Raw genomic sequence first — 15,049 nt, forward strand, 5'->3', positions numbered from 1 at the left:
GACAGAAAAGAGAAAACATACACTAGAAAACATGCACACTTTTTAGCTTTGCACAGCTATATTTAGGATGGCTCGTAGCTTTGAAAGCACGCAATGATTGGTGAATGGAGTAAAACATCTTTGTTTGAAATCCTCCCAAAAGGGGGAAGAAGACAGTGCTTTCAAGTAAAAATCACACATGAATTAAAATTAAGGTTAAAATATAGTTATGTCTCACTTCTTGGCTTTCAACAATTGAAATACTAAGTTTTTGGCAAAGTTAAGGATGGGCTCAGTATAAAAGACCAGAAATTAAATGGAAAATCAACAAAACCACAGGAAAATAGAGACCGTTTAGAATAGATTTAGTCTTCAGCACTGTAACCACTGAACAAGGCAAGACCAATGTTTTTCTACAGCATTTTAAACATCATCTCACAAACTACCTAAAAAATTTATTTATACTGGATAGGATGAGAATACTGACAATACATTCAATGATGCAAACCCAAGGATGCTAATCAATACTAGTATATTTCAACCTACAAGGCATCAACCTTGCAGAGAATATAAATCAGCCATCTTTCCTAGGTCTAAGATGATTTTTTAGAGACTGTTAACCTTATGGTTCTTCATCTGTTGTTCAAGAAAGAAACCGATGATTCATTACTTTCATTGATAAGATACTCAAACACATAAAAATAAAAAGCACATGAGCTTGTAGTTCTCAACTTAAGGATGTCAATGAGAAGACAGGGATAATACAGGCATATACAGAAAGAATCACTTGCCTATGTTTTTCAAAATCTTTGGCCAAGGAAATTTCCCACCCACTAAGACTATAGTAGGTCCCTTCCTCTATACTGATAATAATCATTCTAAATGAACACACACACACACACACACACACACACACACACACACACACACACATGCAGACACAAAACTACCTTCTAAAAGAAAACGAGCTTATTAGTTAGACTATGAATTATATGCTTAAAGGATTATCTAAACCAACACATTCATTTATAAAACTAAAACCTGATTTCACTAGGAAACAACTATAGAACTGCATTTTGTTGGATATTTATTGACAGTTGGGAATCCTGTTTACCATCTTTTCAAATCCCATGTTCTAGTATTGAGTTTAGCTTTTAGATTACAGTAATGGGAATACATAGCAGGTTACACTCTTTAAAGTTGGAAAAATTTTATCAATGAACCTCACTCGGCAGGGTATATATAGCAAGGCTTTGTGCCACCAATGTCCTTAATAAGACTTATATATCTAATTATAGGTCAAATTCCTATACACAAGAAAGCACTGTACCAAAGAGATTATGGTTATTTTATCAAGATTAATTTATCTGCATGCTAATAATTAATTACATGGACTAAAAATTTCAGTCCATCAGTCTGTAAAAGAGGGTGTAAACTGGGGAAGTCTCGGTGGGTGGGGAATTTCCTTGGCAAAAGATTTTGAAAAACATAGCCAAATGATTCTTTGTGTATACGCCTGTATTATCTCTGTCTTCTCATTGACATCCTTCAGTTGAGAACTACAAGTTTATGTGCTTTTTATATTTATGTGTTTGAGTATCTTATCCACAAAAGTAATAAAGAATTGGTTTGTTTCTTGAATAACAGGTGAAGAACCATAAGGTCAATAGTCTCTGAAAAATCATCTTATACCTATGAAAGATGGATGATTTATATTCTCTGCAATATAATAAAGATACTATAGTTGACACAAATCATTTTCCTGTCCTGACCACTATCCTGAATAATAATCCCCTTTCAGAAATTGCCTTAGGACAACATGGCTTTCCTCACAGTTAGACTAGATCTGTGATAAAAATAAGTTCAAGAAAGCAGCACATAAAGGGCAAACACACATGAAATCCTGTAGCCATAAAGACATAATTAGCATGCTTTCCTAGTAAAGAAAATGGGATGAGAAGAAATGTCTCTTATCCTTATTCTGTGTTAAAATCAGAATAAGAACAAATTATTGTAATCTGAGCCCAAAGTAAGAAGGTATGATTTACTTTTAAAGGAAGAGATGTATGGCTCTTTTTCATAGCTAAAATATTTTTATTTCTAGTGACTCAGTTACTTAATAAGTGCTTAGGAAAGCTACTATAAATAAAAGCTTTATAAAATAATTCATATTTTAAAGAGATCACTCTTTTTAGATCCCACTCAACTGAGGATCTCAGCCATTGAAAAGTAATAGGTTATAATCAATGTCCTCACTTAAACTGGTATATTGTTAGTGGCCACAAACAAAAGAAAATTTTATCTTAATGGTTCTACGAGTAGATCAATATTGGATATAATCAGTAAGCAGGTAAGTGGCTTGAAAATTTTTATAAAGTAAATACCTCCTTAAGTTGTTCCTTTCGAAGTTTGTATTCTCTCTTCTGGGACTTCAAAAGGCTATTCAGTTCTTTCTTCTGCTCAGCCTGAATACGTTGTTGAAATTTGTTCTCCTCACTGGACATCAGTTCAGCCTATAGGAAAATTTTTAAATGGATCAAATTAGCTAAGCAGATAAGCTTCAAAGCAGCAGTTTAATACACATTAGCAAAGATATTTCCTCCCACCTAAGAATATAAAATCAGTATAATCATTACCAAAACAAGAATATCCAATAAATTATTAACAAATATTACTCAGCATCCTTATGATTTGAATTTCAGAGAAACACTAAAATGGAACTCATCTTTAAAATGCTGATCTTTTACAGGGTCAGTGTTTTCACCGTTCCCCCCCATTTAACTAGAGTATGCTGCCCGACCCCCCTCACTAATAAAACAAAACAAATGTAATTAAGTTATGACCTTTTATCTAGCTGGACTTGTGTATTAACTACTAAAAGCATACTGCTGACTGGCAGCCTTACCAACAACATGAACAGATATTCACACATATTCTGTATGTTGTATAAATTATATACTGTATTCTTACAATAAAGAAAGCTAGGAAAAAGAAAATGATCTTTAAACTGTCTCCCAAAACATTTTCCAAGACCTTTATTGAAAAAAATATGTGTATAAATGGGCCTGTGCAGTTCAAACCTGTTATTCAAGGGTGAACTATACATATTCATTGTAGAACATTTAGGAAATACAGAAAAACACAAAGAAGAAAAATCTTGCATGATTTTACCACACGGAGATAACCAATATAAACATTTTGGTGCATACCCTTCCTAATTTTTTCTAGGCATGTATAGATATTGATATAAATATATAAAACAAATCTAAAATCATATTGTACATCCTGTTTCATGAATTCCTTTCCTAAAAATGTTAGTATCTACCTGTTTACAAAGTATTCAAGAAAGTACAACACCAAACAGGATTCTAAATATTTCTATATTCTTTTGCCAAATTATTTCAAAATCAAATATTCATTTACACCAGAAATTATTTTGCTAAATTCTCTATTACTGTGAGACGGTGATTCTTCTTTTTTTGCAGACATATTTGAAGATATGGTGTAAATTTATTGAGAAGTTTACATTTTACTTGACAACTGTGATTATCAAAATAAATTGAAACTAAAGGGACACCAAGGAAATTAGAAACCAGTTTTCACAAAAGACTCCTAAAAAAATGCACCTTTATCATACAGTAGAATGATACTTATTTGTAGTAAACAAATGGGCTAAATGTGAATCTGAAACCCTCTTAATTTCTCTTAATTTAACATTCTCTGTATACTACAGTACTCTTCAATTCTTCTGATATAAAAATGCTACTATAAATTTAAGGTTTCCAAAAAGTACATAGGGAATGATAAATTTTTTTTAGAACCTGAATCACCTACTAACTGATTTATCAAACTCCTCAGATAACCAAAGTACCCAAGGCATAGAACAGAATACTTAACGACTTTTTTTTTCATTAAGGTATCTTTGATATACACTTATGATGGTTTCACATGAAAAATAATGTGGTTACTACATTCATCCACATATATCATCGAGTTCCCCCCATACGCCATTGCAGTCACTGCCCATCGGTGTTGTAAGATGCCACAGTCACTACATGTCTTTTCTGTGCTACACTGTCTTCCCCATGATCCCCCCACACCATGTGTACTGATCCTAATAGCCCTCAATGCCCTTCCATCTCCCTCCCCAACTGCCCTCCTGCACACCTTCCCTTTGGTAGCCGCTAGTTCCTTCTTGGGAGTTTGTGAGTCTGCTGCTTTGTTCCTTCAGTTTTGCTTCATTGTTATACTCCACAAATAAGGGAAATCATTTGGTACTTGTCTTTCTTTCCCTAACTTATTTCACTGAGCATAATACCGTCTAGCTACATCCATGTTGCTGCAAATGGTAGGATTTGTTTCTTTCTTATGGCTAAAAAGTATTCCATTGTGCATATGTACCACTTCTTCTTTATCCATCCAACTACTGATGGACACTTAGGTTGCTTCCATATCTTGGCTATTGTAAATAGTGCTGTGATAAACATAAGGGTGCATATGTCTTCTTCAATCTGACAACTTTTTTCTCTGGGTAAATTCCTAGGAGTGGAATTCACGGGCCAAATGGAATCTCTATTTTTAGTTTTTTGAGGAACCTCCATATTGCTATCCACAATAGTTGAACTAGTTTACATTCCCACCAGCAGTGTAGGAGGGATCCCCTTCCTCTGCATTCTAGCCACCATTGTTGTTCCTAGTCTTTTCGATGTTGGCCATGCTAAATGGTATGAGGTGATATCTCATTGTGCTTTTAATTTGCATTGCCCTGGTAATTAGTGATATGGAGCATCTTTTCAAGTGCCTCTTGGCCATCTGAATTTCTTCTTTGGAGAAGCATCTGTTCATATCCTGTGACCATTTTTTAATTGGGTTATTTGCTTTTTGGGTGTTGAGGCATGTGAACGCTTTACATATTTTGGATGTTAATCACTTGTCGGATATGTTGTTTACAAATATATTCTCCCATACTGTAGGATGCCTTTTTGTTCTGCTGATGGTGTCCTTTGCTGTACAGAAGCTTGATGTAGTCCCATTTGTTCATTTTTGCTTTTGTTTCCCTTGCCCAAGGAGATGCGTCCAGGAAAAAGTTGCTCATGTTTATATTCAAGAGATTTTGCGTATGTTGTCTTCTAAGAGTTTTATGGTTTCATGACTTACATTCAGGCCTTTGATCCATTTTGAATTTACTTTTGTGTATGGGTTTAGACAATAATCCAGTTTCATTCTCTTGCATGTAGCTGTCCAGTTTTGCCAACACCAGTTGTTGAAGACACTGTCATTTCCCCATTGTATGTCCATGGCTCCATTATGGTATATTAATTAACCACATTTGCTTGGGTTTATATCTGGGATCCCTAGCCTGTTCCATTGGTCTTTGGGCCTATTCTTGTGCCAGTACCAAATTGCCTTTGCAGTAGAGGTTGAAGTTGGGGAGCATAATCCGCCCCCAGCTTTATTCTTCCTTCTCATGATTGCTTTGGCTATTTGGGGTCTTCCGTGGTTCCATATGAATTTTAGAACTATTTGATCTAGTTCACTGAAAAATGCTATTGGCATTTTGATAGGGATTGCACTGAATCGGTAGATTGCTTCAAGCAGGGTGGCCATTTTGACAATATTAATTCTTCCTATCCATGAGCAAGGGATATTATATTCCATTTATCGCTATCTTCTTTTTATTGAATGTCTTATTCAGCTTCTCACTGTTAAGTATGATGTTGGCTTTGGGTTTGTCATATGAGGCCTTTACTATGTTGAGGTACTTGCCCTCTATACTCATTTTCTTGAGATTTTTTACCATGAATGGATGTTGAACTTTGTCGATTGCTTTTTCTGCTTCTATGGAGATGATCATGTGCTTTTTCTCCTTATTTTAGTTAATGTGGTGGATGATGCTGACGGATTTTCAACTGTTGTACCATCCTTGCATCCCTGGAATAAATCGTACTTGATCATGATAGACTATCTGTTTGATATATTTTTCACTATGATTTTGTTGAGTGTTTTTGTGTCTATGTTCACCAGGGATATTGGTCTATAATTTTCTTTTTTTGTGGTGTATTTGCCTAATTTTGGAATTAGAGTGATGCTGGCCTCATAGAATGAGGGTGGAAGTATTCCCTCCTTGTCTACTTTTTGGAAAGCTTTAAGGAGGATGGGTATTAGATTTTCACCAAATGTCTGATAAAATTCAGCAGTGAAGGCATCTGCTCCAAGAGTTTTATTTTAGGTAGATTTTTATTACCAATTCAGTTTTGCTGCAGGTAATTGATCTGTTCACATTTTCTGTTCCTTTCTGGGTCTGCCAAGGAAGGTTGTACTTTTCTTGAAAGTTGTTCATTCCTTCTGGGTTATCAAGTTTCTAAGCATAAAATTTTTCACCATATTCTCTAATAATTCTTTGTATTTCTGTAGTGCCCATAGTGATTTTTCCTTTCTCATTTCTAGACACTCTTTTTTTCTTGATAAGTCTGGCTAGGGGTTTTTCCATTCTGCTTATTTTCTCAAAGAACCAGCTCCTGCTTTCATTGATTCTATTGTTTTATTCTTCTCAATTTCATGTAAGCCTGCTCTAATCTTTATTATGTCCCTCTTCTACTGACTTTGGGCCTCATTTGTTCTACTTTTTCTAGTTTTGTTAATTGTGAGTTTAGACTGTTCATATCGGGTTTTTCTTCTTTCCTGAGGCAGGCCTCTATTGCAATATACTTCCCTCTTAGTACAGCCCTAGCTGCATCCCACAGATTTTGCATTGCTTGATCTGTTTTTATTTGGTCATTGATCCATTGATTATTTAGGAGCATGTTGTTAAGCCTCCATGGGTTTGTGGGTCTTTTCATTTTCTTTGAGTAATTTATTTCTAGTTTCATACCTTTGTGGCCTGAGAAGCTGGTTGGTTCAATTTCAATATTTTTGTATTTACTGACATTCTTTTTTGTAGTCTAGTATATAATCGATTCTTGAAAATGTTCCATGTGCACCTGAGAAGAATGTGTATCCTGTGGCTTTTGGGTGGAGCATTCTGTAGATATCTGTTAGGTCCATCTGTTCTAATGTGTTGTTCAGTACCTCTGTTTCCTTACTTATTTTCGGTCTGGTTGATCTGTACTTTGGAGTGAGTGGTGTGTTGAATTCTCCTAAAATGAATGCATTGCATTCTATTTCCTCTTTTAATACTGTTAGTATCTGTTTCACATATGTAGGTATTCCTGTGTTGGGTGCATAGATACTTATAATGGTTATATCCTCTTGTTGGACTGATCCCTTTATCATTATGTAATGTCCTTCTTTGTCTCTTGTGGCTTTCTTTGTTTTGAAGTCTACTTTGTCTGATACAAGTACTGTAACTCCTGCTTTTTTCTCCCTATTGTTTTCATGAAATATCTTTTTCCATCCCTTCACTTTTAGTCTGTGTATGTCTTCGGGGTTGAGGTGAGTCTCTTTTAGGTGGCATATAGATGGGACTTGCTTTTTTATCCATCATATTGACTCTGTGTCTTTTGATTGGTGCATTCAGTCCATTTACATTTAGGGTGATTATCAAATAGGTATGTACTTATTGCCATTGCAGGCTTTAGACTCGTGGTTACCAACGCTTCAAGGAAAACTTCCTTACTATCTAAGAGTCTAGGCTCACTTAGTGTGCTATTACAAATACAATCTAAAGGTTCTTTTTTTTCCTCCTCCTTTTTCTTCCTCCTCCATTGTTTATATATTAAGTATCATATTCTGTACTCTTTGTCTATCCCTTAACCTACTTTGGGATAGTTGATTTAATTTTGCATTTGCTTAGTAATTAATTGTTCTGCTTTCTTTAATGTGGTTTTATTACCTCTGGTGACAGCTATTTAGCCTTAGGAACACTTCCGTCTATAGCAGTCCATCCAAGATACACTGCAGAGACAGTTTGTGGGAGGTAAATACTCTCAGCTTTTGCTTATCTGGAAATTGTTTGATACCCTCCTTCAATGTTAAATGATAATCTTGCCAGATAGAGTACTCTTGCTTCTGCTTCATTGCATTAAATATATCATGCCACTCCCTTCTGACCTGTAAGGTTTCTGCTGAGAAGTCTGATGACAGCCTGATGGGTTTTCCTCTGTATGTGATCTTTTCTCTCTCTCTGGCTTCTTTTAATACTCTGTCCTTACCCTTGATCTTTGCCATTTTAATTATTATATGTTTTGGTGTTGTCTATCTTGGCTCCCTTGTGTTGAGAGATCTGTGCACCTCCATGGCCTGAGAGACTATCTCCTTCCCCAGATTGGGGAAGTTTTCAGCAATTACCTCCTCAAAGACACTTTCCCTTTTCCTCTCTCTTCTTCTTCTGATACCCCTATAACACGAATATTGTTCTGGTTGGATTGGTCACACAGTTCTCTCAATATTCTTTCACTCCTAGAGATCTTTTTTTCTGTGCCTCAGCTTCTTTGCATTCCTCTTCTTCAATTTTTTTCATTTATCGTCTCCTCGACCATATCTAATCTGCTTTTAAATCCCCACATTGTATTCCATAATGAATGGATCTCTGTTCTGGATTTGTTCCTGCATTCTTGAGTATTTTTCTGTACCTGCATGGATGTGTTTATGATTTTTTTAATCTCTTTTAGGAAGATTGATGAGTTCATTTTCACTTGACCTCTTTTCTGGTGTTTTGGGGATTTTGGTTTCAACCAGGTTCCTTCGACATTTCATATTTGTATGTGGCACCATCTAGGACCCTGAAGGTGTACTGCCTGCAATTACTTAGCCCATGGAGCCATGTCAGGGGTCTCAGAGGAGCGGCGCTCGTGACTGGGGGTTGGGAAGAGCTGTTTCCTGCTTCCCAGATACTGTATGTCTCTACACAGCCAGACTAGTCAACCAAACACACAGGTGTAACCCTCTATGCTTTGCATTTGTAACTGCTGTAGGCAGGACCTCCCTCGGGCTGGACTGATGCCAGGGCAGGGGCAGATGGTTTGTAAGCCAGTGCCAGCTTGCCAGAAGGTGCAGCAGGCTGCATATCATGGTGGAAGGCCTCGGAGCTGTATAGCCAGCCAGGGGGATGGAGTGCCTGAAGTTCCTGAAAAGTTCCCAACCTGCTGGGCAGAGTGCACCTGAACAGTTTTGTCTACCTGTCCTTTTTCTTGAGCAGCAAGCCCTGTGCAATATTTGCCCATTTAGTAGCCCTCTCACTGTTAGGAAGTCTCTCATACTGCCTGCCTTTCTTTTCTCCCAGAGCAGCTGGATGTGAATCCCTGTTTTCCACAACAGCTGGAATCTCAGTCTGTCCAAGCATTCTTCCTGTCTTAGCTTTCCAACCCCACTGATCTCCAGAGCACCATGTAATATAGGTTCTTGCTCCCACAGCAGATCTCCAGGGCTGGGTGTTCAGCAGTCCTAGGCCTCCACCCTGTCTCCACTCCATTTCTCTTCCTTCTGCCAGTGAGCTGGGGTGGGAGAAGAGCATGGGCCCCCCAGATCATGGCTTTGGTATGTTACGTTTTTTGAGGTCTGTTCTTTTCTCCAGGTGTAAGAAGTCTGGTGCTGCCTTCTTTCCTGTTGATCTTTTAGGGTTAGTTGTATTAACAATATTTTCATATTATATGTGGTTTTGGGAGGAGGCCTCTGTCTCACCTCTCACGTCGTCATCTTTAATCTGATCTACCTGACTTTAATCACTGTTACATGATAAAACTATCAAGTTATCAGGACATAATTCCGTATCTACTGGTTCCCGACCCAGCACTTGATATTTAACCTATTATGTACATATTTTTCCCTTTCCCCATTTGATTTGCTTGGTTCTGGGGAACAGATACCCTAACATCAAAATGCCATCTTGGTTAATTTTGAAATAGCCACAAGTTAGAATAGATACATTAGTAATACTGGTCAACTACCTCTTTTTCCACAGCAGCCTGATGTTTCTTGATCAGTTTCTTCATTTTTGCAGCAAAGTTGTTACGCTGCATTTCAAGATCTTTCTCTAACCTGAGATGATGCTTATCCATCTCAGCCTTCAGCTTATCTTTCAGAGACATCAGCTGTTTCTGATGCTCAAGTTTTCTGAGCTCATGTTCTTCCATTTCCCTTGTAACCTACAACAATGGAGAGGAAAGAATGAAATAAAGCAAAACCTTTTTCTTTCAAAACCATCTTAGACCAGTCTACTATCAACTAAGTAGGTAATTCATGTAGGAGATCCCAGTCAACAGCTTCTAATAAAATTTCATCTGAAAAAGCAGACAAGCTAGCTGGTTCTAAAATTAAAATGGGAATGTAAAGCACCCAGAATAGCCAAAATTTTGAGGGGATATGAAAAGTTGGTAGATTTAAATTCAGTAATCAAAACAGTGCAGTATTGGTATGAGGACAGGCTGAATAGAGCAAAGGAACACACTGAAATCTGGAAACAGACCCACATATATTCAGCCAATTGATTTACTACCAAAAAGTCAAGTTAATTCAAAGAGGAAAGGAAAGTGTTTTTAACAAATCCTGCTGTAACACCTGGTTCTCTGTATTCTAAATAAATAAATGCTTAATCATGCTATACACAGAAATTAACTTGACAAGAGTCACTTGACATAAACCTAAAATCCAGAATCAGAGAGCAGGAGAAAACACAGAATATTATCATGACCTTGGGGTCAGCAAATGTTTCTTGGGTAGGACACAAAAAACACTGATTATAATGAAAAAAATGTACAAACTGGATTCTCAAACAGAGGCAAAATTCAGATAATGTAAGATTAACCATTTAAAGTGAACAATTCAGTAGCATTTAGTATATTCATGATGTTCTGCAACCACTGCCCCATTGTAAAGAAAAAAATGTACAAACTGGATTCTCAGAGACAAAATTTATATAATGTAGGATTAATCATTTAAAGTAAACAATTCAATAGTATTTAGTATATTCATGATGTTCTGCAAGACTGCCCGTATCTAGTTACAAAACATATATAATACTTCAGAAGAAAACCCTGTATGTTTTAAGCAGTTGCTCCCCCATCTCCCCTTCTGGTAACCACCAATCTATTTTCTGTCTATGGATTTATCTATTTTGGATGTTTCATATAATATGTGACCTGCTGTATCTGGCTTCTTTCACCTAGCATGTTTCCAAGGTTCATCCATATTGTACAGGATGCAACAGTACTTCGTTTCTTTTTATAGTGAATAATATTCCACTGTATGCCCATACCCTCATTTGTTTATCCATTTATTTGTTGCTGGACCTGTGTGTTGTTTCCACCTTTTGGCTATTGTGAATACTGCTCTTGTGAACATTTGTGTATATGCATTTGTTTAAGTACCTGCTTTCAATTGTTTTGGGTATATATCTAGGAGTAGAATTGCTGAGTCATGGGGAAATGCTATGTTAAACTTTTTGAGAAATCATCAACTGTTTACCACAGCAGCTGACATTTTACATTCTTACCAGCAATATATAGCAGGAGTTCCAATTTCTCCACGTGCTCTCTAGTTGTTATTTTCCATCTTTGTTTTTGTTTTTCTCTCTTAATAGCTAACCACCTAACAAAACAGCAGCAGACTCACACAGTCCAAGAAGGGACTAGCAGTTACCAAAGGGAAAGGGGTGGGAAGGGTGGGTGGGAAGGGAGGGAGAAAAGGATTAAGGGCCATTATGATTAGTACACATAGTGTAGATGGGGGAGATGGGGAAGGCAGTAATAGCACAGAGAAGACAAGCAGTGATTCTATAGCATCTTATTACGTTGATGGACAGTGACTTCAATGGGGTGTTAGGTGGGAACTCAATAATATGGGTGAATGTAGTAACCAGTGTTGCTCATGTGAAACCTTCATATGATTGTATATCAATGATACCTTAACAACAACAACAAAATAGCTGGCCATCCTAGTGGCTGTAAGGTGGTACTCATTATAGTTTTAATTTGCGTTTCTCTAATGACTAATTATATTGAGTATATTTTCATGTGCTGTTGGCCATTTGTATACATTCTTTGGATAAATGTCTTTTCAAGTCTTTAACACATTTTTAAAAATTGAGGTATAGTTTATATATTAATTTGAATAGTTTTTTGGTGGAGTCTTTAGGGCTTTTTTTATGTAGTATCGGGTCATCTGCAAACAATGACTGTTTCACTTCTTCCTCACCAGTGTGGGTGCCTTTTATATTTGTCTTGCCTGATAATGTAGCTAGGACTTCCAATACTCTGTTGAATAAAAGTGTTGTGAGTAGGCATCCTTGTCTTATTCCTGATTTTAGAGGAAAAGTTTTTAGCTTTTTCATGGCCTTTACTCATTTTTAATGGGTTGTTTGAATTGGATTTTAAAACTAAAAATTTTAATTTATCACAGATGGAGAAAAAATATTTGCAGGACATATCGGAGAAAAAATACCTGTATGTTTCTTATGAAAGTCAAACATACATATGCCCTATGACTCAGCCATTTTATCCTATGTATTTGTCACAGAAATTAAAACATCATGTTCAAAGACATGTACATGTTTGTAGCATCTTACTATGCTGATGGACAGTGACTGTACTGGGGTATGTGGTGGGGACTTGGTAATAGGGGGAGTCTAGTAACTGTAGTGTTGCTCATGTGATTGTACATTAATGACACCAAGATAATAAAATAAATAAATAAATAAAAGTATTTATTTCATCTTCCACTTGCCCCTCAGCAACCTCTAATCTACTTTCTGTGAATTCGCCTATTTTAGATATTTCGTATAAGTGGAATTCTAATAATATTTTTCCTTTTGTGTCTGGCTTATATCACTTAGCATTTTTTCAAGGTTGGCTCACATTGTAGCATATATCCGAACGCCGTTCCTTTTCACAGCTGAATAATATTCCATTGTAGATATATATATATATATATATATATATATATATATATATATACACACACACACACTATGGTTTGTTTATCCATTCATGTGTGTTAATGAACACTTGGGTTGTTTCCATCTTTTAGCTATTGTGCCTAGTAACTTTTGGTAATACTGAAAGCAGTGAAGTTAAAAAGGAAGCATTCCTATCAATTGTGAAAATGAGTTACCTGACCTTCCAATGTTTTCAAGAAAATTTAAAATCTTACACATGAAAGTGTAGCAAACATCCACATTTCCTAAACTGAGAAGTTGTAATTTCTACAATTACACCCAGTTTTATTTTAAAAATGTAAACATTATGGAAAACACAAAAATCACTTTCCATTATCACCCACCTTAAACCTTTCTCCACGTCCCAAAGGCAACCATTATCATTAATATCATGTTGAATAGTTACTATTTTTAAATACCTTCGTTTTCATCTAAGTAACTTCAATTAATACATTATATGGTATTTATTGATTTAATTATTCTAAGATTTAAAAAATATTCTTTTTGCATTCTCAAAACATGTTTACTAAATGCAGACATTAAACTGGGAATTAAAAAGCCTTTTGCCATTTTAAAATAAGTTGCCTAAAATTATGTTCCAAACTTCTGATACATCAAAGGAAAAAAAAACCCCAAACTCTTAAACTAACCAGACTAGGAAAATTAGTTACCAAAGTTGAATTTTTTTTCACTGAAATCCAAATACTTACAGATTCCGGATGGATGGCAGAATTATTAGACATGACTGTGTGGATTCCCTCCGTCACGTGTAGCTCACTCTTGTAGCTTTGACTCCTGGTCTTGTTGGACACACGGGGAACAGACTGATGATTTCCAATATTCACTGCTCCTGTCTGTCCAACACTATGATCTTGGTCCTGAGGGAAAAGAGTATTAGATTCAAATATCTTTATCTCCTGAATTCTTGATTATTAGCATCTAGCACACCGCTTGGCACACACAGTCTTCAGAATGTTAGTGGTCTGTTTTGAGAAATTCCTTGTATTTGCCAAGACCAGAAAGTTTATCAGTTGTTAGTTGACAGATTAAAAAAATGACCGACAGTAAATACCAAAAAGCCCAACCAACTATGTGAAAAAGTTAATCAATTCAGAGTTATTTCCAAAGGGTAGTCTTTTCTCTAAAATTTTTGACATTATTTTGAAATCCATTTCTACTACACATCTCATGGGGTATACACAGAGATGCTGCTCATTTCTCAATGATTCCAATGGTGAAAACAAACCCCAACCTTTTTTTTTAATCCTATAAACATCCCTTTTAGTTATTTTTTATTGAAGCCTTTTATATTTCTTTTCTTCTCAGAATATAGTCTTTAGCCTAAACTTCTTCCACTAAGTAATTTAATATTAATTCCTACCTATTTTTATGTAAAATTAAAAATTGTATATATATTTAATCATAATTAGAAGACTGTTCTTCCCAAGAAACCCGGCAAACTTTGGTATCTGGGCACCAATATTACAGTCTTACCATACCGAAACTCTGTCAGATATGCAGAATAATAAATACAGACCCATGGTATATGGAGAATCTTTTCTTACATCTTAAACTGGGCACCAATATTACAGTCTTACCATACCAAAACTCTGTCAGATATGCAGAATAATAAATACAGACCCATAGTATATGGAGGATCTTTTTTTACATCCACAGCCTTAAAAAGTTGCTGTTATTCTAATGTTTAATGACATTAGAATTTTGTTAATTTCACTTTACTAAAGTAATTCATATACCTAAAATAGCCCCAATTTTCTAGTGACTAGTGTTAGAACTAAAAAACAATATCAAAAATATCAAAACTGTATGTAAGAAAGTCTTCTATTTTATAGTTCATTAATTTTGTAGTGTTATTAAAAAGAAAAGTAACTACTACTCCTGTTTTCAGAATGCAGGGATCTTTCTCAATGGAAAGCAATAAAAAAGAATCAAAGCTTTGGCATTGAGACATGAGCAAAGAAGAAAACAGAAAATACTTAGACTAAAAAAGATAGCTCCACAAATCATGAGCTTTATATTTTCCTTTGAGGAAGTTCTGTAACATTTCTACTGCAAACTTGGAAACATGGTAACATGGAAACAACTTGGTCTCAAGAGTAATATATGAATCTGAACCCATATGCTTCTACAGTAAGTTAGTTAACCACTCTGAGCCTTACTTTACTCACCTATGAAATGAGT

General features: G+C 35.7%; 1 protein-coding gene across 1 annotated transcript in view; it reads right to left on the bottom strand.

Moving 5' to 3' along the window:
• The window catches only part of LOC140849160 (serine/threonine-protein kinase TAO1-like), a 42,853-nt gene that overhangs the window by 13,210 nt on the left and 14,594 nt on the right, over positions 1 to 15,049 (bottom strand). Inside the window, 3 exon segments of the mRNA XM_073235657.1 lie at positions 2,364 to 2,492; positions 9,864 to 10,061; positions 13,558 to 13,725. Coding sequence (XP_073091758.1) covers positions 2,364 to 2,492; positions 9,864 to 10,061; positions 13,558 to 13,725 — 495 coding nt within the window.

Source organism: Manis javanica, chromosome 4, assembly GCF_040802235.1.
Source record: "Manis javanica isolate MJ-LG chromosome 4, MJ_LKY, whole genome shotgun sequence".
NCBI classification, from domain to species: Eukaryota; Metazoa; Chordata; class Mammalia; order Pholidota; family Manidae; genus Manis; species Manis javanica.